Raw genomic sequence first — 24,423 nt, 5'->3', positions numbered from 1 at the left:
TTCAGAAAGAAAGAGAGAATAAATGTGGTCCTTCCTTGTCATTCGTATTCGTATACGTGTTAATTAAAGTGATAATAATGCTAATGTCATCAAAAGCTCCTTGTGAGTGAATCAGTAAAAACAAAACAAAACCAAAACAGAAGAGAGTCAAAATACAACTGAAAACACGACTGCAAGACTGTAAGACTGGTTAGTTTGTTTGAGCAGACTTGAGAAGAGTTAGAGCAGAGCAGAGCAGAGCAGATATAGCGGTTGACTTAGGGTTAAGGGTATTAAAAAAAAACCCCATGTATTCACTTTTTGTTATATCTTCAGCTCGCTCGATGTGTTTATAGTTGATTATCGAATATAGAGATACAGATATGGATAACTTAAATTAAATTAAATTATGGTATGTTTACTGTCTGATACATACTGATGTGGATATACAGATCTATATCTACTCCGTACTACTCCGTAGTGTAATAATAATGCACAGTTCCATACACAGATAAATATACAGGCAAAAAAAAAAAGAGAGACAGATACTAACCAGAATAAAGTAACCCTATTCCAATTCACCATTGAAAACAACCAACCAAATATTTTTCTTTTCCACATTTTCCCCATTTTCCCCCCTTCACTCACTAAGTAGCTCACGAAGCTGCCGGAGAAGCAGCCCTCTTCACCCCCTCCAACACCCCCCTCGCCTTCACCTCCCTCTTCTCAAACACGTCTCCGAGAAATATCCCCGGCAGCAACCGCGCAGAATTGGCATGGTGCTCGTCAAACACGGGACCCTCCCAGGCGTTGCGCCGGCAGAGTGACACCGCTTCTTCGAGCAGGCCGGTGCCGATGCCTTTGTTGCGGTAGCGGCGGTTGACGGTCCAGGCGCGAATGAGTGCTGTTGCTGCTTCTTTGGATTTGGATTTGGATTTCGATGTCGTTGTCGATTTGGGAGTTGATTTGGATTCTGAAGGTGAAGTTGCAGTTGGAGTCACGCGCAGGACGACGGTCCCAATAATCTCGTCGCCATATTTCGTCACCAGGATGACGTTCTCCTCCTCCTCCTCCTCCTCCTCCTCCTCCTCTTGTTTTTCCTTCCTGTTTCGGCCATTATCCTTGCCAGGAGTATCCCTGCCCTTGTCAGGGTTAGGGTTCTTTCCGTACAGCCAAGCCCACGTGCCCGTCCGCTCCGCCAACTCCAAATACCCGCTGGTCACGTACCCGACCCCCGCCAGCCCGGCCATCACGCACCCGGCCATCGTTGTCGCTACCAGTCCCAGGTCGCTCGGTTCGCGGTACAGGAGCGCCCAAATGATTCCCAGAACGGCTGTCGTGGCGGCTAGGATTGCTGGGTGCGAGATTATCGCTCGACTGGCGTCTTGCCGCTGCTGCGCGACGCTGTCGGCGATTAGCCGTAGGGCGGCGATGAGGTCGGTTTTCGTCGTGGCTTGGTAGGTTGTTAGAGGGGGGATGTCGGTGTTGCTGTCGATGTTGATGTTGTTTGTTGTAGTGGTAGTAGGATCGGTAGTCGGAGTCGTAGTTGTCATTGTGAGATTATCTTCTTTTGCCATATTTCTTCTTCTTCTTCTTCTTCTTCTTCTCTCCTCCCTTCTCTTATTTCTTTCCTTCCTTGAGGATGATTTTCTTCCAGTCGTAGAAATAGAAATTGCTTTGGTATGCACAGTCTTGTGCAGGTTCAATTGTCGCAAAGTATGAGCAGTCCCCTCTGGCTGAAGAAAGAAGGCCCAATCAAGGGTGTGCGAACGGAAGAAAATGCACAGAAAATGCGGAGAAAGAAAGGAAAGTGAAAGTGAAAAAAAAAAGCAGACAGATTTGGATCCGTGGGAGGGAGCGAGGGCGATTCTTAAGAAGGCTGACGAGCTTAAGGTACTGTATGGATCCGCCAAGTGGACGGGCCCAAGTTCTGGAACGAACATCTACAGCAAAGCAGCTCGGTGCTCGGGTTTATTCAGAAATTGGCGGGTATTAAGGAATTACATTCCATAGACTGATTTCTGGCATCTGACTAATCGGAGATTTTATGGCATATTGAAGGTGGCGGTGGATTCATCCACGGATCTCTGTGACTACTGATGAGGGTATTACTGAATCGCTCTAATCACGCTGCTATTCTCTCCATTCAAATCTACCCGCTCACAAATTAAGAATTAAGAATAGGAGAGCAAGCAGATATCAAAGTTGAAAAGAGTGAAAAGAAAGGAAATCCACGACCAGACGTTCTAAATGCACCTTAGCACACCTCAGGTCAAATAATACAATAAACCACCTGACTCCCCTCGCATAGAGGCTGGTGAAATGAAGGAAATTAAGGGGTATTTTTGGTATCATTTCGACGTGATCGTCAATGCAATTGTCTGCGTCGGCATCGGCAGGTCCGACTAGTTGGTCTTCAGCCCCTCCTCCAGCTTCGCTTGATCAGCGACAGCCACGGTCTCCGAGCTGGACGAGTACAGGTCCTCCCCCGAAAGCTCCTCCAAAGTCTGGCGCTTCGTCTCCGGAATCAAGAAACTGGTAAAGACACCGCACAGCATGAACAGCGCAAAGATCTGCATGACGTGCTTGAGCCACGGCGTGTCCGACGACCCAGCTGGCGCGCCCCGGTAGATCAGCGGTCCAAAGACGCACTGCGCGATGATGGCCCCGACTTTGCCCGCCGCAGCGCTGATGCCGTGAGACGTCGACCGGTACCGCGTGGGGAAGCACTCGCCCGGAACGATGAACGTGGTGGCGTTGGGTCCGAAGTTGAAGAAGAACTGCGCAATCACGTACAGCGCCAGAAGACCGTTGTTCGAGTGCTTCAGAGGGTCATAGGCGAATCCAATGACGATGAAGAGGATCGTCAGCATGATGAATCCCATCAGCTGGATCGGCTTGCGGCCAATAATGTCCACCGTAGCCACCGTCACCCAGTAGCCAGGGATGGCACCAGCGCAGATGAGAATCAAATTGCCCACAGCGCTGTTGTAGAAGGTCTGGTAGACCGTCTTGCCACCAGAGAAACCGATCGAAGACAGGATGATAGAGTTGTTCAGACCGAGACCGTAGAACGCTAGACCAGTTAGCAGGCTCGTTAATTCACGTGCAAGGAAGATTACATACCAACATCAAGGAAGAACCAAGAGCCAGCCGTGCCCAGCAGAACACGTCCGTTCTTCCACTGGCTGTAGTGAGCCCAGAAGTCTGCCCAGGTGGCCTTCGGGGCAGTCAACTCAGCGCTGTGCTCCTGCAGGGTAGCCACGCGCTGGACTTCATCCGGGCGACCCTCACGCTTGCCCTCAATATAGGCGTTAATGTCCTCGCCGGCCTTGACGACATCACGGTCGACATCGAACGTGTAGCGAGGAGTCTCGGGGATGGTCAGACGGTAGTAGAGGGCAATGCAGGCCGGCACAGCACCGAAGCCGATGACCACACGCCACATCTTGTCGACGGCGATCTGACAGGCACCAGAGCAGTGATTCACCTTGTCCGCAATCTCCAGAGATCCCTTGAAACCGGCCGTGACAATCAAGGCGATCAAGGCGGCAGCGAACTGACCGAAGCCCTGCATAGCAAACACGGAACCCATCATCGCGCCTCTCCACTTGGTGGTAGCGAATCTGCATGATTAGTTTCATCCAGTTTTCAACCTCCAGGAAGACCGGCTTTAGAAGACATACTCAGACGTGATGATGGATGACAGAGGATAGTCACCACCAATACCAATACCCATGACGACACGCCAGAAGATCAGCACACCAACAACAGACATACCCGGAGAGTCCGAAGCGAGAGACTGGGCGAGCGTGGCGAAGATCATGATGATCAATTCGAGACCGTACATACGCTTACGACCGACGTGGTCGGCGAGGTATCCAAACAGCAGCTGACCCACAACGGTACCACCGGACGTAGAGACCTTGATGGCCGTGTCGGCGCTGGAGGGGATCTTGCCCGGGTTGTTCTTAGCGTTTTGCCAGAAGACAACACCCAACATGGCGGAGGCCATGTTGATGGCGAAGATGTCGTAGGCGTCAGTGAAGAAACCGACACCGGCCACAACGATGGCACGAACGTGACGCCAGCCAAAGGGAGCATTGTCAATCTTGGCGAGGGCCTGACGACGCTGCTCATTGGGACTGATGGTCGGAGAAGAGTTGGCGGAGGAGGCAGCGACCGCCGCCTCGTTGTTGGGCTTGGAAGCCATGGCAAAGACGCGAGAAAACACGAGATGGAAGAGAGTGGGTTGGATGGATTAGTGAGAGAGCGACGCTGAGGAGACGAGGAGAGGAGGGGGGGGGGGGGGGGGGGGGGGGGGGGGGGGAGGGATAGAGAGGTGAAAGAGGTAGAATCAGGTAATTTCCTCTTAGGGAACCACTCTGTCGACACGCGTCTCGTGCCCGGTCACGGATGGCAAAGGGGAAGCGGCCAGTCGACAGAAAAGCTATTCTGCCAGATGGGATGACCCAGATATATATAGACCCAAAGCCATTTTCATTTACGAGATTCACCGATGGAGGACCCTCGTCTGACCCATGTACGCTCGTCTCATCTGAATCTAGCACACCTTGGCATCACATTGCAACCCCCAACCACGGGCAGCATTACCCGATCCAGGTAAATCGGATGGCATGCAGGGAAGAACCATAGAACTCTACACCAGGAACTAAGTTGGCAACCTTCTAGTACCTCGGCCTTGATCCAAGGTGTCCCACTCTCCACGCGACAGCAAAAAATGTACAGAGAGAAGAAAAGTTCGCAGAATCGGACTGCCAATCATCTCGCTCTGTAAGCCAGAGACAGGCTGCCTTGTGGACTGTGATTATAATATCATTTCCGTCAACGGTGAACGGTTCTCTCCTCTGGTGTGGCTCACGGACCGATGCAGTCTGCGCATGTCCTGCCATTTCGAACAGGCTTCCATAGTTCTGATATGTTCCTGCCCAGAGGTCTGAGCGGGAACACCAGGCGAGTCACGCCTCAGCCACGCGAAGACATCGAGCAATGACAGACAGCAATGTTCCTATTTGACGCATCGACAAGAAACCAACGGTTGCAACAGCTGAGGCCAAGCGCAGGTTGCCCTCCGCCGAGACGCGGTCGGAGCGTCAATATGAACCATGAATTCTCGGCGGAAGGGTTTGCCAAGAAATTACGATGAGATGCATAGAAGCCTTTCCGCATCGTATCTCCAGTTGGCATTGCTCGAGATAGACAGGCCGATAACAAATAAGACGGCCGCAGCCAGCAACGTGCTCCCAGCCAGTCGCTGCTGCCAAGACCGTGCGCCATGGCGGACGGGCGCTGCCAAGGAGCGGAAGTCGGAGAAGAGGGTATCTGATGGCGCCTTGGCAGAAGGGTTTCCCGCAGCTAATGAAAGCGGCCGGATCGCCCACGTGCGTGGATGCTTCGCGGTGGATCGATCTCGGAAAGCCTTCAGTAGTCTATCCAGTCCGGCGGAGTCGAAGTTGGGGTTCGGATTGTGTGCAGCATGGCAGAGAAAGGTCTAGCCGCGCTCGGCGAGAATCAATGAGGGTTATGAGATCACTCCGGAGTACCTGCAGGTAGGCCACTATGGAGTACTCCGTACCCTGTCCTGTCTCCCACTATGCTCGTCCACAGTTGACAGGAGTGGTTGACATCGAACGCTCTGGCCTCTATGTCATGCCAGACGGTCATGTTCCAAGAAATTGCCTCAGAAAAAACCTGCGAACATAAAATTGTTAATAATAATTCCCACTGACAGAAGCAGAAAACTTTATTTAGTCCTACTACCTAGATACCATAGGTACCAGACCATCCACATTTGCTTGGCTGCTTGGCTCTCTCATCAAGGGCTGGGCCTAAGCGCAAATGGAGGTGATATTTGGCGATTTATTCCATCACAATCCACCTGCGAGTCGTTCAGGGGACGCGATCGAGATCCATGTGCATGGCTGCAAGTCACTGAATGGCTGCAGACAGAAGCCAAGTTTCCCAAGTCAGGGTACATATAACTTGAAAAAAAAATCCCTGTTTCTGCCTCTTCTCAGTGTGGTGTCTTGTAACAGTTCATTGATCTCGTTTTGTTCAGCACAGCTGATAATCGCCACTGGGAAGATACTTACCAACCAACCTGATCGTCTGTACATCTTACTAGCATGGTGTCAAACTCAACAGCAGAAAGAGATGGCAGGAACATGAACCTAGACATGCTTAACTGGTGAACAGTTTGTGGAATCCAGATCTCAAGTTGATAATAATAAAACCAAGCACGTGATCATTGCATGTGCCATGGCCCATGTGAACTGATCGCTTTCCCCTTTCAGGTAATCATTCAACAGTGGTCAGTACAGATACGTGAATGAGAACAGGGAAACAAAGAAATAAATCTGGATTTACATTCTCCATTGAAGAATCTCTTTTCCTTTGCCTTTTTCTTTTTTTCTTATCTCGGATCGAAAGAAATTCACGTGTTGGTCCAAATCGAAATTCCCGAATCCAACCAGAAGATAAAGTCATCCTGCAGGCTTGCAGCAGGAAGCCGTGCCAGGTCATGCTGCGTCTGCAAGATCCTGGATAAGGAAGGCATCAAAGAAGAAAGAGATACCCCTCGTTTTTTGTATGCTATGGCAGAAACGACTTCTTTCTTTCGTTCTCGTTGATGCGGATTCCATTGATTGTATTAATATATTTCATCACTTTGGGGTTATATTTGTAAGATCGCTGGATATATCGAGATTATATCCATCATGTCGCATGTTCGAGATTATAAGAGGTACTTTTTTTCTCTTTTTTAAAATCAGATCTGAAAGAGAAAAAGATGCTGACTTATCCAGTCTGGTCCTCTCCTCCCAGTTTACCTTCCTCGTAGGCCCTGAACAGACCTGTATCACTGTCCACCGTGGTCTAGCGAGTCAGCTCTCGGAGCCACTCGACAATCTGATGAAAAACGGACACATGATGGAGTCGACGACCGGGACTGCCGTCCTAGACGATGTCGAGGTCGACGTCTTCGTTGCATTTTGCGAGTTTGCGTACACGGGTTCTTATAGCGCTCCTGCGGTAGTGGCCCAGGAAACGGAATCTGCCCCGGAACCGTCAGGGAATGGCCATCCTCACAATGATGACACTGGGGATACGAACAATCATGTTCATGAAGCTGAAACTATGGCTGAAAATTCTCTCCCTGTGGTTTCTCCTCAGCCGGAGCCGGTCCAACAAATTCCAAATGAGGTGTGGGATAGTTGGATTCAAGGGCCCCGAGTAAGCGGCAAGAGAAAGAAGAAGAAAACATACAGTTTCGGATGGGATGAAGAGCCTGAGCCTGGACCTGGACCAAAACGCATTACAGAATGACTCTGGAAATCGTTCCAAGCCTTGGAGTTTGTGGAGCCAAGCCCACCGCCGCCGGACAGACCGGCAGCGTTGACCTTCCATGCGAAGGTATACAACTTCGCCACCAGATACCTCATCAAGTCGCTACGGAATCTCTGCCTCAGCTACCTGTATCGCGAGATGTGCCAGTTCCCCGTGGCGGGGGAGAATCTGCGGGACGTCTTTGATCTGGTGCAGTACACATACGCCCATACCAATATGGACGAGCCCTGGGGGTCGCAGCTGCGAGGGCTGGTCGCCCACTATGTGGCCTGCAAGGCGGATGTGCTCGTCCGCGATTATCGAATGGCGCTTATCTTCGGAGAAGCAGGACAAGATCTGGTGCGTTTGTTGTTAGACTGAAAGGAACGAACGTAAATCGGAATTAATTCTCTCCTTGCGTGTTTCTTAGTCGAGCTTTTGAGCAAAGGTCATCATCAAAGGAATTCAGTTGGATGGTTGGATGGCTGTGTCTGATGGGTGATTGTTGTTCATTGTATATTCAAGCTTAATCCGGCAGTCACTATTTGGAACAGGTAGGTACCTTCCTAGATAGGTAGGTATGAAATATGATTTGAATGAGCCGGCACATGACTTCGTCTAAATCTACTTCGACTTCTTACTACTCTTCCTACCCTTCGCTGTCTCGTCTTTCTTCTTGCGGTCGCCCGTTTTCTTTTTCTCAGTCTTTTTCTTTTCTTCCTCAGTCTCCTTCCCACTATCTTCTCCCTCCGCATTATCCGTATCTTCAGCACCAGACTCGCTAGAATCCGGATTCGAACTAGACCTTTCATCGGAGTTGAAGCCTAAGCTGCGGCTGCTGTCCTCGCTATCCTCGCCGTCTCTAAATAAAGGTTCCACCTTCTTCCTCGAACCGTTAGATTTCGAGAACTTCTGCTTGGTCAAGGGCCTATCGGTTGGTATGTAAGGCGTGCGATAATTATGAATCGGAGCCGGACTACTAACGAAAGGATTTGATGGGTGATGTATGCGGCCATAATCGTCGTAACGACGGTTCGCTTCGAAGGCTCTCTGGGATATAGATTGGCCGCCGTAAACATCCTTGAGGTACTTGTCGAACTCATTCGACGCCTGGGCGACCTTCCGGAAATGGCGCTTGCGGAGAACAATCGGCTGAACAGATGACTTCTCATCGTCATCTCCATCATGGCCTCTCTTGCCTTGGGTGTTGTAAAGTTCCTTGTGACGAGCCCGTCCAAGACGAGGTTCGTCAATGAAGCATTTACTGCTGAAGACAGAGTTGCAGTTCCCAGAAACGTGGCAAACGAGGGACAGGAACTGAGTGCGCGGAAGCTTTGGAATGCTACCGAGGGTTTGGAGCCACTCGTGGAAGGATTGGTACAGGGGATGGCTATGGAAGAAGAAGATTTCGTTATGCAGGATCAACATAATTAGCTCTTCGTTCTCTTGGTGATTCACTTGATATGTATGTACATGTGCAGTATGTATGTGCAGTGGGTTGTTTTGCCCTTATCAATCTATCAATCAACAACTAGTTATTAGCGAAGTACTCCACAACCCTTTTTTTTTTTTTGGAATTACTGATATGTAACTTACTAAAGTACAGTGCGAATGGATGATAATAATACCAAGAAGTTCAATCCCATCAACGAAGGCCTCCAGCTACTCAATCAGGGCTTATTATCTTCATTCTGTGCAACAGTACCCCAGGAACGCCGAGTTTGCTTAACTTGATCAAATTTATTGCGTAATTATTAACCGCCGTTATGGACGTTACACATAAGCAAAAACATCAGCACAAGTTACACGGTACACTATATGATGAGGTCGAACAAGGAAGGTTACTCAGACAATTGTACAGTACTATTATTTTGCATGCTCGAGGGTACATACAGCAGCTGTACAATGCCCTTTCAGCTTACTCTGCCTTTCGACGCCAGCGTAGATGGATCTCCTTTCTTAGCCTATATATCTCAGTCTTTTCTTTCTGCATAAATGTCTACGTATTAGCGACACCAGATACGTACGCACATAAAGGTACAGTTGAATTGGATCAGCTTAGCTGGTTGGAGAATCTTATCACAGCACACATATTGACAAGTTGGTATGAGGGGAGGGGATTAAGCCAGTAGCAGTTAGTTAGGATTTCGTATCATTATTACCTTAATAGGAAAGTCGCACGGAAAAGAAACAGGGACTGACAAACAGTCTGTCAGACATTAGCAAATCCTGATCAATTAATTCCACAGGTGACACTTCCCCTTTACAAAGCAAGCTCAAGCTCAAAATTCTGCCAGGTAAGACAATTGAAGACATAGCCACGCAGAAACAAAAATAAATAACAGGTCCTCGGACATAATTAACAATTGATTTAATCTACACATTCCGGTATAGCAAAAAAGTTGATAATAGTCAGACAATCAAACGCACCTCCTAAATCTACGAACCCTAACCGCTATCCGTATTCCTCCTATCTCTGCCGATCGATCGACGATCGATAAGATTGAGTTCGTCGAGTTCGGTCGATTCGATAATTATTAAACAGGTTCAAGTAGTCCAGGTCAGCAGACCAGATATATTAACTTCATTCATGAATAATTATTTATTTAAATCAATTGCAGTTGTAAAAAAAAAAACAAACGTTGGTAAAGGCATCGACTGATAATGAGATATATCCTAAGGTCATTTGAAGCTATTAAGTAATTAATTGAAAAGATCAATTACTTGCTGGAGCCTATAATCTACTACTTGTATCTTATTCTGTTCACATGTTTAGTCCTATTTACACGTTAATAATCCCTGATAGCGTAGTCGATGAGAGAATGAAACTGAAAAAAAAAAAAGAAAAAAAAAAGAAAAGAAAACAACCTAACTGAAAAGTAGCAAGTCCGATAAAAGCATAGTACAAGTCCATTGAGTACGTATGTATGTATGTCTGTACATACATACGTAGATGTCCACTCAATGAGACCTACCAAAAACAGGAAAGGAACCTGTCCCAGTTCCCTAATTAGTAACTAGGAATTAGTAATTACTGATGACAAAAAAAAAGGAAGCAAGCATATAAAATAAAGTAGGGTAAGTAAGTAGGAATTTTCATCTATTACTCTACTTACTCATGACTATGACCATGGCCATGACATGAGTGTACATTATATAGATATATATATATGTATATATATATTTAATTGCGAGACTGATTGACTATTAACTAATCACATTACTTCTTTTTTTTTTCCTCGATCTTTTCGAGTTTGATGAGAGCGAATGATACGACTTCGCAGTCCGGTCCAGTTCACGAATCTGGTCAAGCGGCTGCTGCAGTGAAGGAAGGTCAGGATCAGGAAAGGGCATCCATCCATCCAGTGACGGTCAATAGGGAAGGGAAGGGAAGACGGAAATACCTATTCGAGGGCATCTGGTCTGCAATTAATTGCACGGACTGAAGTGGCAGCAACTTTCCAGCGGTAAGCCAGTGGGACAAAGTTGGTGTACTCCCCATACCATTTTCTAAGACGACTGGATAGGGATTGATCTATATTCTATATGTATAAATATATTGCAAGTTTGCGATGGGATGGATGGGCAAAAATCAATGTGAATACCTAATTAACCTGGATTTTAGATCGTCATCAGTGGTACCATGTAAACGTTATAGACTACTTATTGAATGACACAAAATTCACTAACTGGCATTATATTCATACCTAGGTAGACAGGACTATTGTACTCCACAAACTGCCCCATCACATCTTCCTACCCGTTCATGCCAATCATTGCTAAGCACTGCCGTAAAACAAGAGCCGAGTGAAGAGTAAATAGCAATAAAAAATGAAAGAGAAAAGAGTATAGACCGTACGAATTGCACTAGCTAAAAGAAAAAAAAAACAAAAAGCAGATACCCGCCCAAATCAAGTACAAATGAAACACAGTATGGAATTGCTAGATTGAGCAGTACTTGGAAAACCCTGCGGCCCCCCTGCTTCCATATCTGAAGACTGAGACAGAAAAACAACAAAGGAAACCAACACAGTGCACAGTGGTATCTGAAGAGAGACATCGATGTAGGAAAGCAAAGGCGGAAGACGACAGACACAGTAAAAAAGATGCCAGTACACGTTAAAAACAAGGCAACAAACGCATCAAGTGATTGTCGTGAATCGAAAATGCAGTATATGCAGATCCATAAGCCGGTCGTTCCGAATCAAGATCGCTGCGAGCGATGGTGGCATTCCTCGTTCCATTCTCCCAACATCCCACTGACGTCCAAGTCACTGAGCATGTTCTCCACCTCTCTCATACTGGCGTCACTTTCCGAACTGGCCGTGTCGAAGCTGCCTTGACTCCCTCGCGAATGCTGGTCGCGAACGCTGGACCAACTGTCCGGGCGGTGGGGAATGGACGACTTGCGGTTCACCCTTTCTCGCTCGTACCGAGTGTCATCCATCCCCAGGCTGCTCATCGACGACGCGAGTCCCGCGCTGGACGGTGCCAGCGGGCTTGGGAGGCCACTACGGACGCACTCTGCATCGTAAGTGACACCGACATCGAGAGCCGCGAGAAGCGCAGCCTGGAGCATCTTGTTCTGTCGCTCTAACTGCGCAACACGGGCTTCTAGCGGATGGAGATAATGGCCTGAATGCCGTTTGCTCATCCGAGATTCGTGTGAATACGACGTGCGCTGGGAATACTGAGACTTTGGAGACGACTGTTCTTGGCTAGAACCCCTCCTAGGAGGGGATTCAACCCGAGGAAGCTGTTGGGCGTCAGTAAAATGGTTCCCCTCGGCGTCCGACGCATGGTGCTGCTGCTGCTGTTGTTGCTGCTGGCTGTGGGTATGTTGGTCACAACTGCCTCGCCGCTTTCGGTCCTCTTCCTCGTGGGAGCGAGAAGATCGCCTGCGCATGCTTAACCCTTCTTCATCAGATGAATGCAGATCAGATGAATGCAGAGACGCGGACTCGGATCGTCTGTGGTGATAGCCATTGGAGTTCCCATTTGTTGCAGCATGTGCGCTCCTCCCGCTGGTGCTTCGAACACTGCTGCTTCTCGAGACAGAAGCCCCATCACAATCTCTCAGAGCGGCGACAGACGAAGGCAAAGATGACGTCGAACCACTCCGTCTCCGGCGAGTCGAAGGAGTACGCTGAGCGGTGACGGGAGGATCCATGGGCAGAGGAATGCTTGGAGCAGCACTGACGGCGTGCTTCTCACTCCGCTTGATCTTCCTGTCGGCCCCGGCTCCGGTGTCCTCTCCGTCTTTCCGCGAAGGAGTCCTCTTGTGCAGACTCTGAGTTGCGCTATCTCTGCGCGTCTTGTCTCTGCTCATGGACATATCTCTCAGGCGGAGAGCATGGACTTTCGCCGCCCTATCCCGCCGCGCCTGTTCCAGGGCGTCCAAGGTGGATTCCGGTCGATCTGACTTCGGGCTGGGCATTGCCTCTGACATATCGATGCTTATCGTCGTCGCACTGGAAGAGGGCCGAGGCACGACATGTTTCCGGATCCTCAGTCGCCCCGTCGATCCCAGAGTCGGGCTGTCCAGCTGCTCAGTCGGCCTCTCGGGGACTGTCAGTCCTCCTTGCTCGGAACTCGACGACATGGCGCTCTCCGTGTCTCCGGTGCTCTTCTTAGAGATTGACTCTCGATCGTGGGACGAGTTGGACTGCGGCAGTGAGGGGAGAGGCTTCGTCGGAGCTGGCGGAGGAGCTACGTCTGCAACCCCATAGTATGGCGATAGCTGCTGCTGCTTGTTCTTCCTCTTTTGGCGAACAGGTGCCTGTCCGGGTGCACCATCCGGCGTCACGCTGCGGGCACGGCGGGATTGGATCGGAAACGGCGAGAGCAAGGTCTGCTGCGGTCGTGGAAAGCTGTCGAGGGTAGGTGTTGGGATGCTCCGCGGCGGTCGAGATGCGGAATCACCACTCCTGCTGGAGGAATCTAAATCTAGCGGCGACTGTGGGGAAGACGACGGCGGAGGCTTGTATCCGTAGCTGGCGCTCCTCTTGCTGGACACGCGCGGAGGCAGGCATTCGGCAACCAGCTTTAGCGGAATGGGTCCCCCGTTATTCCTCGCCAGACTCAAAGGAGTGATGTCTCTGCGGATATTAATATTAACGCTGCTGATCTTGGGGTCTTCGTTCTTGCCATCACGCCTTTCGTGTCTGCACGGAGCTGTGGCCGGTGCCGCTAAGGACGTGTCCGTCACCCCCTGATTCAGCGAATGCACTTGCTTCCCCTTGGGTTCGACATAACGATTGTTATAATTGCTGCTATTATTGCGCTCCAGTCGCTCTGTGGCCCGCAGCAAGTCAGCGAGGCTTTTTGCGTCATCCCTGTCGCTGACTGCCGGGGCGCTGTCACCCAGAGGTTTAGTGCCAACGGTGTCGCGATGAAGCGTTACGGGCAGGCCGCTATGGTCGTTTAGCGCTGAGCTTGCGCCCTTAAACGCCTCTCCACCGCGGACGGCGGCCGAATCAGGGGCCATCCGCACCGGCGACTGCCCCTGTTGATCGCCATCAGTCGCGGGCATCGGCAGTGACCTCTGCAACCCTCCCTGGCCCTGGTGAATCTGATAGGGAGGTGGACCAATCTCGTCCTCGAAATCCGGAAACGATATGGAGAATTCGACAAGGGCGGCCAAGTCGCCTAAGCTCAGTGACTCGCAGCGTTGGTGTGTCTCTTGTCGCTCCTTTTTGTTGCTATTGCGGCTATTCTTCTTCGTCCCGACGCTGTCGTCCAGCCATGGACGGCCCATGGCCTCCACGTCTCGCTGAATTCGTGATGACCGCGACAAGTCCAGGACATCATCCGCGCTTGCACTTGGGGGAAGGAAGCCAGCTTGTTGCAGAGCGGCTAGCTTGCGATAGCCCCGGTGGGTTTTTTCCTTGGGCGTTGGACTCGCAGTCTCCTTCGCGCGCTTGTCCGCCTTGCCTTGGCTCAACAAGCGAAGACGGCGTTGACCGGCTTTGACAAAATCCATGGCTGAAATGTTCTCGCTCCGCGTAGGGCGATTAGACGCGCCGACAGACCGGTGTCTGCGAACTTCTGGAATACGGGGGACAACTTGCGGCTCTTCGATAGACACAAATTGCATGATAGAAGTCGTGGAAGCCGAGTTAGATCATCGAATCGCACTTGTTTCTTTTCCTCTCTTTTTCTAGACGCTTGTCAGACCACCGTATACAATTAAAAATCAATGCGCAGCACCATACTGCTTCAAAATCGGAGAACACTGACGTCCACTTGGACGAAAAAACGAGCAATACGTATACAATGAGATTGGAAAACGACTCGGTGTGCGTGAAACCAAACCAAAACAAAAGTATAGACACAAGAGATCTGTACATAATATATACAAAATTATCTTTTTCCTTGCCTGTGAGGAATCATCGCTGAGGGTCACATACCAGGCGTTAGAAGAGAGATCATGGAGATTCCCAGATCGAGGTAACCTGAACTACCTCTTATATATATATATATATTGAACAACTGCAGAGATCAGTAGGAAGGGAGGGTGTTCAGGCAAAATTGCCTCCAACGCATCAACACACTCCTGCCCTGTTGTGGAGATAAGGAGACGATACCACCCATACGGCATGGATGCCGTCTTCTTCTACTGTACGGTAATTTAACTGGCCAGACGAGGGATTGGATGAAAGGGACAAATGATGATGCAAGCAAGGACTCATAAACCAAGATAGAGTTTCTCGCCTAGGACGATCTCAAAAAAGGGTTGCACTAGAGGGATACAACAACGGGCCTTTTTCATTGTTAAAAGAAACAGAGAAAAAGAAATATGTCACATCACAAAGAGTGGCAAACCCTTCAGAAGCCGCCCTTGGAGGGCAGACGTGTCGCTGGTTTGGCGGAGAGGGAGTAAAGTGAGGTCCACGATCCAGGTATATGAACAGGGATAAAGTTGCCGAAGAGCCACCGAGAACACTGGGAGCGGACATTTTGGACTGCGCCATGTCGAACGGTACAGCGGACCGAGGAAAATCATGGTCCAGTACCAACCAGGAGGAACGAACGGAAGAGAACCAGGTAGCTGGGGCAGGAGTTTATTCGGGTACGGTTGATGGATTGTCCGGAAGGATGGATGCCATATCCGTGGACACTTCATTGGCAGAGGTCAAGCGGATCCTAGCTGTCACTAGATGTCAAACGCGAGCAAGGAACGCGAGAGGATCCGTGGGGCGGCGATGGATCATAGCGTGGAAAGAGGGGAAGGACGACAGGCACTGGACACAGATCTGTACATGCTGTCTTTGTCACAACCCCTCCATCAATCAAACAGATCCAGATGATAAGACAAAGTGTTTGTAGACAGGTCGCCGCCCTCTTCCCCTCAGCGGGACAGGGAAGAAAGGAAAAAAGTGAGCAATCAACTTGTCGGGATTCAGACGGGAAGACGAGCAAGGGATAGAGGAACAACCTCACAGGGCCAGCGAATCGGGTCCCTGCCAACAAGTCAACCGGGGGAGATTTAAAACGGATGAAGAAAGCGAGCAGCTACCTAAGTGATCGACCTGCCTAGGTAGGTGATAGATGGGAAGCTATTCGCAGCGGATCGGGACTGACCAGGTTTCATGCGGATGACAGACAATGAAAAAGCCAGGATTGGGAAGTAGAGGCTGCTATTCCTACTACTGCGGGTGGTTAGTTCTCCTCGGATGCTAGTGAGTAGTGATTTGGAACTGTTGGTTAATAATTGATATTTGAGTTTGAATTAGAGGAAAGAGGAGAGAGAGCGATGGGATGGAGTCTCGAGGGAGAGACGGAAGGGGCAGACAAAGTGACAGGTCACATGCAGTGCAGCCAACATTTCATTGCTCCTTCCACATGGGCAGCCATGTTTGCTGCTGCACAGGCTGGCTGCATAGGCCACGACAGATCAGTAACGTGGATAAAAGAATAATAATAAAGAGATAATCCGACATATAATAATAATAATTTAATAACGGGATTCAGGGAACCATCAATTTAGATCCTGTGGTCTTCAGGTGGGTCTTCATCATAGATAGCATCACACTCCACAGAGCCAGATTCCAGGGATGCTCCACCTGACCTATTATTAGCTTAGCTACTGTCTGAAGGCTAGAAGGCTTGAGTTTCTCCTCCAGTGACCATTATCACAACGACACTGATAGCCATGACTGTTGGCTGTGTTGCATATGAAGAACCATATCAATATGATAGATAGCGATATATATCGACACGTACGGTATATCAATGCGTGCTCTCAATGCAAATGCAATGTAATGCAATGCAGTGCCCATGAAACTGTCAGTGTCCCATAAATTGGCCACGCGGTGTTAACAACCATGGCAATTCGGTCTGGATGCCATAAAATTTTTCCTTTCTTTTTTTCTTTTTGGTTTCCCTCCCAATTCCCATTTCTATTTTTTTATTTCTTCGCGCACCAGAAAATATTTTACAGAATGCTCCGTCCGTCCCATGAGTGTTGCGAAAAAAAAAATAAAAAAGAGGTATCTGTTGGAGAAAGTCCCATTCCTGAAGGAGGTGTGAAAAAAAAAAAGAAGATTCCCAATGTAATAATAACGTTACACCATTGATGAGAATAATCCATAATACACCCAATATGAAATCAGTTCATCATCCCGGAATATGTACAACGCCATCCAATATGCAGGTCACTAAGTTCAGTACAAAATAAAAAAAGAAAATGAAAAATGAAAAATGAAGAGAAACAGAAAAACAGGTAAGCCGGTCGAATAATGCCAACAGGTAGAGACCGGGGAAGAATCATCACAAGGCTTCTACCCGTTAGACTTGACCGGCAGAGGCTGAGAAAATAAAGTAAGGCGTAATTCACCAGACCACGAGCCGTTCATAAACAGCCCGCAGTCTGTGAATCTTAAGCCGTAAACGGCAAATCACCTCCTCTTCGGCCGGATGAAGGGATCCACCTCTTTCTTCCGGCGCATAGGCATCGGTGGACGCACGCCATTACCGGGTTTCGGTCCTGTGGGAGGTCGTGGTGGTTGTGCTGCCTAAGGATCGGATTAGCACTCAGATTGCCCACGTGCAAAACGTAGACATTCTGAGAAAGATGGGATTACCTGGTTCATATTCGGTGCTGTTCCAGAACCTGCAGCAGCCTTATTCTCATGCGGGATAGTTTGGTATGACGGGCCATCTCGCGAAGGCTTCACCAGATCCTGATGAACGAGTCAGCAAGAGGAGAAGAACCTCAGTGCTCAGAAGAGAACACCTACCGTAGTGGGCTGAGGAATCTGGGCATCAAGTTTACGCCTCGCGTTCTTCGGGCCCGTAGGCGGTTCCTTTTGTTCAAGTTTTCGCTTCGTCGGGGGTGGAGGAGACTTGGTTGATACCTGAATGACAGGCACCTTAGGGTCGTGTTCAGCAAGCTGTCGCTGCTTCTGCTGTTCCCGTCTCTCCTGCTGGATCCGTTTGTGACGGTATTCTTCCTTCACGATCTTGTTCTTCTTTTCCTTCGAGAGTGGAGTCGTGGACTTGCACTCCTGAGCCGTATGTCCAAACTCGCCGCACTGGATGCAGCGTTCCGTGGTGCAATTCACTTTGGTATGGCCAGCAATGCCACAACGGTGGCAGATGCCTCGGGATGCCTCCTTGGCTTCTTCATTGTCGCAGTTGTGGGTAAAGTGGGCAAAACTGCCGCAGATCGCACACGTCTTGTTGTCATCAAGCCCATTGCACCCTCCCGACGGTCCATCGGGCAGCGGAGCCGGAGTGTTTCTGGCAGACACAGATTCCATCTCAATAGATGAGGGACGGCCGACAGATGCAGGCCCGGCAGATGGGTCCCTTGAAGGGGCTGGCGATGCCATGGAAACATCCAGATCTGCATCAACCATCTCAACATTCCGGTAGCCCGTGAACTGCGGGCGCTGAAGCATCTGAAGAACGTCTCCGTCGGTATAGACATTTCTCTCCTTGGCATCGTCAATCAGCCTCCTCCAGAACTCTCCCTGGACCAAGGATTGTGAATTGCCAAGGACCCAAAGCGATGACTTGGCACGAGTCAGTCCCACGTTCATACGTCGAATATCAGCCAAGAAACCGATGCCCTTGTTGGAAGCTCGAACACAAGAAAAGATGATGACTTCACTTTCCCTTCCTTGGAATGCATCAGTTGTGTTGAATTCGACCGTGGTGAAGATCGAATTGCCGTACTTGGCTGCAAATCTCGACTTGAGCTCTTTGAGTTGACCTTTATAAGGCGTGATAATTCCAATTTTGCCCGAAAAGTCGTATGTGTGGAAGTCAGTCACTAGGCGCTCATATAGCTGCATGGCAACGTGGAGTTCAGCCATATTGACCAGGGAATGACCCTTCGGAGCACTTTGATGGAGCCCTTGGACATCGAAGAAACGGTATGGACTGAGAAGAGTACTCTCGTGCCACGGTCGATTGCGAAGCTTGCCCATGTTCGGTCCATCCTGCAATCGACCGTCGTAGAAGGTGATACTCGGAAAGCGACTGATCTCGGGATGCATACGATATTGAATATCCAACAGATGTACATCATCCGGATGGTTAGACTGCATCCTGACGAATAAACTCTGCTCGTATTGGAATCGGGACGCCTCCTTCGATAGGACAGTGGGCGGAAGCTGTTTCGGGTCTCCGACCAGAATACACTTGGAGCACCCATACTTGAGAGGGATGAGAGCACTCAACTCGATCGATTGGGCAGCTTCATCAATCACTACGGTCTCGAACTCAATGCTCAAATTCTGAAACATCTCATGGCCGCTTCCGCTCAGTGTCGCACAGATAACGTGGGCCCCCTCTATGATTTCTTGCTGAATACGACGCCGAGTCAAATCAGCATCGCGGGCTGCTGCATGGTTCCGATCTCGGGCATTGTCGATTTCTTGGCTAAGCTGTGACCTTTTCTTCTTCAATAGATCGAATTCACGCTCGAGCTCAGGAGGAACTGGCTGTCCTTGTGCCCTATAACGGTCAAGCTTGCTCCGTATCTCCTTGAAAGAAGTATCGGCCGCCTTGTGCTCTTCATAGATCTTTTGGAGGTCCCGTTCTCCTGAATCCTTGCGAGAGGTCTGACTCAGGCGCGCATTAACCAGCTCATCCAGGGTGACATCCAACACATTAGTATTGATGGCATCGCTGCGACCCAAACGAATGACGGAAAGTTTCTCGTGCTTCCCCTGAAGCGTTTTCACCCCTTCCTTGAATCGCATGACCAACTCATCAACAGCGGCATTACTAGGCGCGCAGACGAGCAGCTTTTTGGCCGTTGTAGTTCTCGTCGCCTGGTTGGGGGCTTTGTTTTCGCCTGGTCGGGAGATTGCGACGCCTTGATTGCCAAACGAATTGCTCAACAGAGCTCCGACGAGCGCCACGATTGTCTTGGTCTTCCCCGATCCGGGAGGACCTTGAATCAAGGTGAACGCATCGTTGTCGAGGGCTGACTTGATGGCTTTCGCTTGCGCTGGATTCACGTTGTAATTGTCAATGATTGGTTTCAGGTTCGCTTCGGTGTACTTGAGAATAGGCGACGGCTTCGCTTTGATGATTTCCTCACAGAGATCGTAGTACTGTAACGCCATGAGAGCACCGTACTCTCGTTCTAGGGGCGTCAAAGATGTAATTCGGGCACCCCAGATTGTGACCCCGGGTGCCAGCGAAGGGATGATGGGGGTGCCAGGGATCACACGATACGACACCTCGACACTACCTTTCTTCTTGTTAATGCCGGACACCCTTGCGAGACAATGAGGAGCTGCTGAATCATTTATAGGGTCCTTGGACTTGGACAGAAGAACAATGTCTGCTTCTCCAAGACCGAGTTCCTTTATATCCGGAATCTTCATTGTAGTGCTGACCTCGACAAACGAATCCACCGAAAGGCGGCTGGCGACAATGATCTCGAAGGGCTTAAAGGTACCATCTTCCTTGGCGGATTGAAAGCCCTGCCAAGCCTCTAATATCAGAAGAGGCTCGAATGTTCGTTGGTATTCAATAGGATCTCGGAAAGTGGATGAGACCAACGTGTAATCGGTGCGATCAGAGTTGGGAGGCAGGTCACCGCTAGCGAAGAAGTCCCAGCTCAATATCGTCCGGTGAAGCGACGACAGGTCCGGGGCCAGTCGAGCGCGCATGTCCCTAGCAGACCGCCATTGTTTGACCTTCTTGACAGGGCCCTGTTGCTTGAGGGACCGTCTCTTGCTCTCCTCGTATTCTCTCACTGCATCCGGCTTTGTTGGGGCCTTCTTTCCGAAGAGCTCCTTGTCTAATTCATCGTCACTCTCGGACTCTGACTCCGACCCTGAAGAAACCATCATGCTATCCACAGGAGTATGTTCTTTGCCTTTCACTCCGATGCCATTAAGGCCCGAGCCCTGTCCGGCCGTCTGCTCCGCTACACCGTGCAAAGGCATATTCTTCTTCAGCCGTGCAAGTTCCGCCAGATCGCGTTTTCTCTTGGCCTCCTTCTCCTTTTCGCGCTTTTCGCGGAACGATTCGACGCTAGTTGTTGGGAGCGTTTGAGCCTTAGAAGCCTTGGGAATTACAAGGGGTGCCTTTGCAGCGGCCTCAGCTTTTTTCTGGGCCTGGGCTGCGAGACGTGCCTTATTCAGCTCAACGGACCTCGACAGTTGCATCAAGACTTCATCGGGGACACTTGGATCATCAAGGTCATCCTCGCTAGTAGCCCGGGATGGGGTCGACGTGCCAGAAACGTCAACCGGCTTTGTGAATGCCGTTATCATGCTCTGCTTCTTAAGTGCCGCAGTGGAAGCAGTGACAACCGGCTTCTTGTAATAGGCTTCCAGCGCTCTGACCAGCTCAGCCTTCTCCCGTGGCGTTAAAATCGTCTTGACGGTAGACTTGACTGCCACTCCTTCGATATAATTCAAAGCATCTTCTCTGACAGTGGTTACGTTTAGCTCTCCCAAACGCCGAAGCAGCTTCGAGACGAGTCCAACCAACGTCGTCGCGAGGTATTCATCTTTAAGTCTGAGCCACTTAACCATACCACTCATGGTGGCGGTGGGTGATTTTAATAGATTCTCCCGGGCAGACGTTTCCTGAGTGGGGTCGGCATCAACGACTGCACTCGCAAACACACCGTACTGATCAAAAAGAAGATCAGCAAACTGTATTGTGTCTCGACAGAACTCCAGCATGACGCTCTTGTCATTGCCTCTCTGGTGCCATGACTCCGTTTCGTCAAATATGGTCGTCAAGGCTTGCCACTGGAACTCCCATAGCTTTTGGAGCGCCAGAGTTTCTAGACGATCAGCAAGTTTGCGGGTCCTCAGCATGCCACTTTGGGTATCACATAGTATATCCACAATATCCGTGCCAGTGTGGATCATCCTGGGAGCAGAGGCAAACGTTTTCATGTTTGATATCCGACGGAATGACCAGCTGAGGCCATATATCGTGGTCAAGAAAAACGACTGTAAGAGGTGCGAGATAGCATCTCTCCTAGTCGATTGTCCGCTTACGTTCTTGATGAGGTCCACAGCGGCTTGATAAGTATTTAAATCCGCGGAGAAGAGCGCAGAGACTAAGGCGCTACTCGTGTCTTGGCTCGCGAATAGCTTGTCCAGATGCTCCGGATTGAAGTCTGCTAAACGCTCGATAATTTGGCAGGACAGGTGGGTGAGATGTCCATAGATGACATTGAAATGAGTCTTTTCTCGGCTGTCTTCACCTTTCGTTGGAAACTTCTCCAAACCAACGAGTGGAAGGATACCGAGAAGCGCAGCAGTCGACAACTCTCTGTTATCTTCGTGCAAGTGCGAGATGACGGCATCCCAAATAGCGGGTGAATAAGTACTCACGCCATGCTGAAGAGTGTTATGCCGGAGGATAACCTCATAATCCGTTTTAAGAGATTGGCACTCAAGGGCTAGAGTGTTCCTAACGATGTCCATGCATGAAAGAGTTATCTCGCGCTGCTGACTTGGCTCAACCGCAAACCTTGGAGGTTCAAGGATCTGGCTGATGTTGTCACTGACGATTTGAAGGGTCTCGGACAGAACGACACGTGCGACAGAACCTCTCGATGATTCGTGATCGGTGAAGGTACGGAGGGTATGAAGAAGAACTGCGAGGCCGGTTCGGAAGCAATGATACCGCGAGATGTTCGGGAATCGATTATCTTGGAATCTATTGAGAAGTTGAGAGACAAGAAAACGGCAAGCAGGTGGCTGATGAGCGCCCTTCAGTGATGACATAAATGGCTGGATCCATGACAGCATCTCCTTCAAGATAGATTTATCAAACGGTTCGCTATCGGCGGCCTGCATCAGGAACGCATCGAGCTGTGGATTGTAGAAGACCTGTTCGACAATTGCCTGCGGAGATATGGTCTGCATGGCATCCCAGAAGTCCCCAGGGGCCTTCTCAAGTAGAATTTGAATCGTATTCAACAGGAAGCGCAATCCCGGAGATGGGATGGCGAGATGTTCCACAGATAGTCGACAAGCATCGATATCCAGAGCACGCAAATTATGGGTGATTTGCTCCTTATCTAGTCTCTTGACTATCAGCTGCAATCCCCGCCAGAGACGCTGCACCACAGCGATGTCTGGTGGTTGCTGGGAGGCCTCGGCAAGGGCGCGAAGCAGACCCTCCTTCACAGCCCAATCGAATTCCTCAGTCGATGGCGGCCGCGCGAAACGCGACCAAGCCTGAACAGCCCAGAAGCTGCGACTTTGATCGGGACTGAACAAGAAATAAGTCACACCAGGAATGTAATCAGAGAGTTTGAGACTGCGCTTCGTTTGGACTAGCTGGAAGGGAACATCGAAGTAGTCTTTCAAGAGCTGTTCGTTGCGCAGCATAGCTTCACAGCTCAGGGTTTCGAATATTGACAACATTGAGTCCCGATCGAGAGCACTCAGACCCCGTTCCTGTGGTGGAGTCGCCTTGAGCTGCTCCGCAGCAGCCGTTAGATTCCTCGTTATCCGTTTGATGTTCCAGTCATCCAGCATCCGAGCAAACTTTTCGATATCCTCATCGTCGTAGTTTTCCTTCAGTTTTTCCACGAGCCAGATCTTTCCCGTATAGTATCCCTTGATGCAAAGGTCGCACTTCTCCAAGGACTCATCGAGCTTGCGCCAGATCCACTCCTGCAGCTCTGCAACGCCATCTTGGTTGAAGGCCAGGATTTGCATGCATGAGAGGAACTTTTCCTTGCGAGCGTTCGCCTCTTCGACCAGCTTTGCAACAGGTTTTCCTGACTCGTCTATCTCGGTTAAATCATCGTATTTGAAGTAATCATCGTCATTCTGTCGAGGACAGAGGAGGTGGACATCGTTGGGGAGGGCTTGCAACTCCCTGCACCAGTTAACGCGTTAGCGGCTAGTTTCACAATTAAAATAACCAGAAAGGAAAGAAAAACAGAGTCATATCCTCTCAAAGTCTTCATCATAGACAACTCACCCAACCGCATCCATAAATTCCATGTCCAGACTGAAGGCCTCTGCCAGATGGAGGGGGCAAAACCACCCTCACGAATGACCGAACGTTGATATGCGAGGCACAAATGAACGAAAGGATCTGTCCATATCAAGGTCGATCATATGCTTCACCTAACCATATGACTCGAGAGCTTGCGAGCAGCAAATCCACATGAAGGGTTTGGCTCGGTGAGATAAATCAACAGTAGGCCGCAGTTAGTCACGGGTGTGTGCGAGAGACACGCAGGGAAATAGCTTCCCAAGAGTACCTCGACCAGCGCGTTCAGTAATGCAAATCGCAAGGAAAGAAGGCCAGTGGGGCCACGGAGGGAGACCAGAGGTGACTTCTCTATCTTGCCTTTCAAAGGGCAAGAGGGGGGTCTATCGGAGATTATGAATGATGCGAAAAGACAGCCAAGTCCTGGCCTGGAAGGCGGTATCTCAAAAAGACTGAGGCGGCACTCTGGCGTTGATTGGTCAAGCAGCTGAGCGGCGACTAACCATCATTTCCACTTTACGCGTGAATGGAAACGCGTCAGGAACCGCTCCAGTCGCAAGTGGATTCATTGTTCTGACATTTCGAGTCACTTTTTTTTTTAAAAAAAAAAGAGGAATAGGATATTTGTTTACGTTAAGATATGGCGACACCATTGTC

The 24,423-nt window shown here is 49.8% G+C and overlaps 7 protein-coding genes across 7 annotated transcripts; 2 read left to right on the top strand and 5 right to left on the bottom strand.

Moving 5' to 3' along the window:
* Positions 1-635: 635 nt before the first annotated feature.
* Positions 636-1,922, bottom strand: VTN77DRAFT_5551 (uncharacterized protein; the record flags this gene model as incomplete). The annotated part of the gene is made up of 1 exon (XM_069421733.1): positions 636-1,922. The coding sequence occupies one exon, from the start codon at positions 1,920-1,922 to the stop codon at positions 636-638; it is 1,287 nt and encodes a 428-aa protein (XP_069281706.1).
* A 462-nt stretch (positions 1,923-2,384) lies between these two features.
* VTN77DRAFT_5550 (uncharacterized protein) lies at positions 2,385-4,192 on the bottom strand (the record flags this gene model as incomplete). Its single annotated transcript, XM_069421732.1, has 3 exons — positions 2,385-3,055; positions 3,106-3,605; positions 3,666-4,192. The coding sequence occupies 3 exons, from the start codon at positions 4,190-4,192 to the stop codon at positions 2,385-2,387; spliced, it is 1,698 nt and encodes a 565-aa protein (XP_069281705.1).
* Positions 4,193-5,002: 810 nt separating this feature from the next.
* VTN77DRAFT_5549 (uncharacterized protein) lies at positions 5,003-5,495 on the top strand (the record flags this gene model as incomplete). Its single annotated transcript, XM_069421730.1, has 2 exons — positions 5,003-5,124; positions 5,204-5,495. 2 exons carry the CDS (start codon positions 5,003-5,005, stop codon positions 5,493-5,495), a joined length of 414 nt encoding a protein of 137 aa, XP_069281704.1.
* A 1,221-nt stretch (positions 5,496-6,716) lies between these two features.
* Positions 6,717-7,704, top strand: VTN77DRAFT_5548 (uncharacterized protein; the record flags this gene model as incomplete). Its single annotated transcript, XM_069421729.1, has 3 exons — positions 6,717-6,742; positions 6,804-7,210; positions 7,343-7,704. The coding sequence occupies 3 exons, from the start codon at positions 6,717-6,719 to the stop codon at positions 7,702-7,704; spliced, it is 795 nt and encodes a 264-aa protein (XP_069281703.1).
* Positions 7,705-7,947: 243 nt separating this feature from the next.
* Positions 7,948-8,751, bottom strand: VTN77DRAFT_5547 (uncharacterized protein; the record flags this gene model as incomplete). Its single annotated transcript, XM_069421728.1, has 1 exon — positions 7,948-8,751. One exon carries the CDS (start codon positions 8,749-8,751, stop codon positions 7,948-7,950), a length of 804 nt encoding a protein of 267 aa, XP_069281702.1.
* Positions 8,752-11,527: 2,776 nt separating this feature from the next.
* Positions 11,528-14,419, bottom strand: VTN77DRAFT_5546 (uncharacterized protein; the record flags this gene model as incomplete). Its single annotated transcript, XM_069421727.1, has 1 exon — positions 11,528-14,419. The coding sequence occupies one exon, from the start codon at positions 14,417-14,419 to the stop codon at positions 11,528-11,530; it is 2,892 nt and encodes a 963-aa protein (XP_069281701.1).
* A 2,803-nt stretch (positions 14,420-17,222) lies between these two features.
* On the bottom strand, positions 17,223-23,774 carry VTN77DRAFT_5545 (uncharacterized protein; the record flags this gene model as incomplete). The annotated part of the gene is made up of 4 exons (XM_069421726.1): positions 17,223-17,339; positions 17,409-17,507; positions 17,565-23,646; positions 23,752-23,774. The coding sequence occupies 4 exons, from the start codon at positions 23,772-23,774 to the stop codon at positions 17,223-17,225; spliced, it is 6,321 nt and encodes a 2,106-aa protein (XP_069281700.1).
* Positions 23,775-24,423: the final 649 nt, after the last annotated feature.

The sequence above is a fragment of the Rasamsonia byssochlamydoides genome, assembly GCF_041956645.1.
Source record: "Rasamsonia byssochlamydoides strain NRRL 3658 unplaced genomic scaffold VTN77scaffold_4, whole genome shotgun sequence".
Taxonomy (NCBI): Eukaryota; Fungi; Ascomycota; class Eurotiomycetes; order Eurotiales; family Trichocomaceae; genus Rasamsonia; species Rasamsonia byssochlamydoides.
This window is presented reverse-complemented; position numbering and strand designations above follow the sequence as displayed.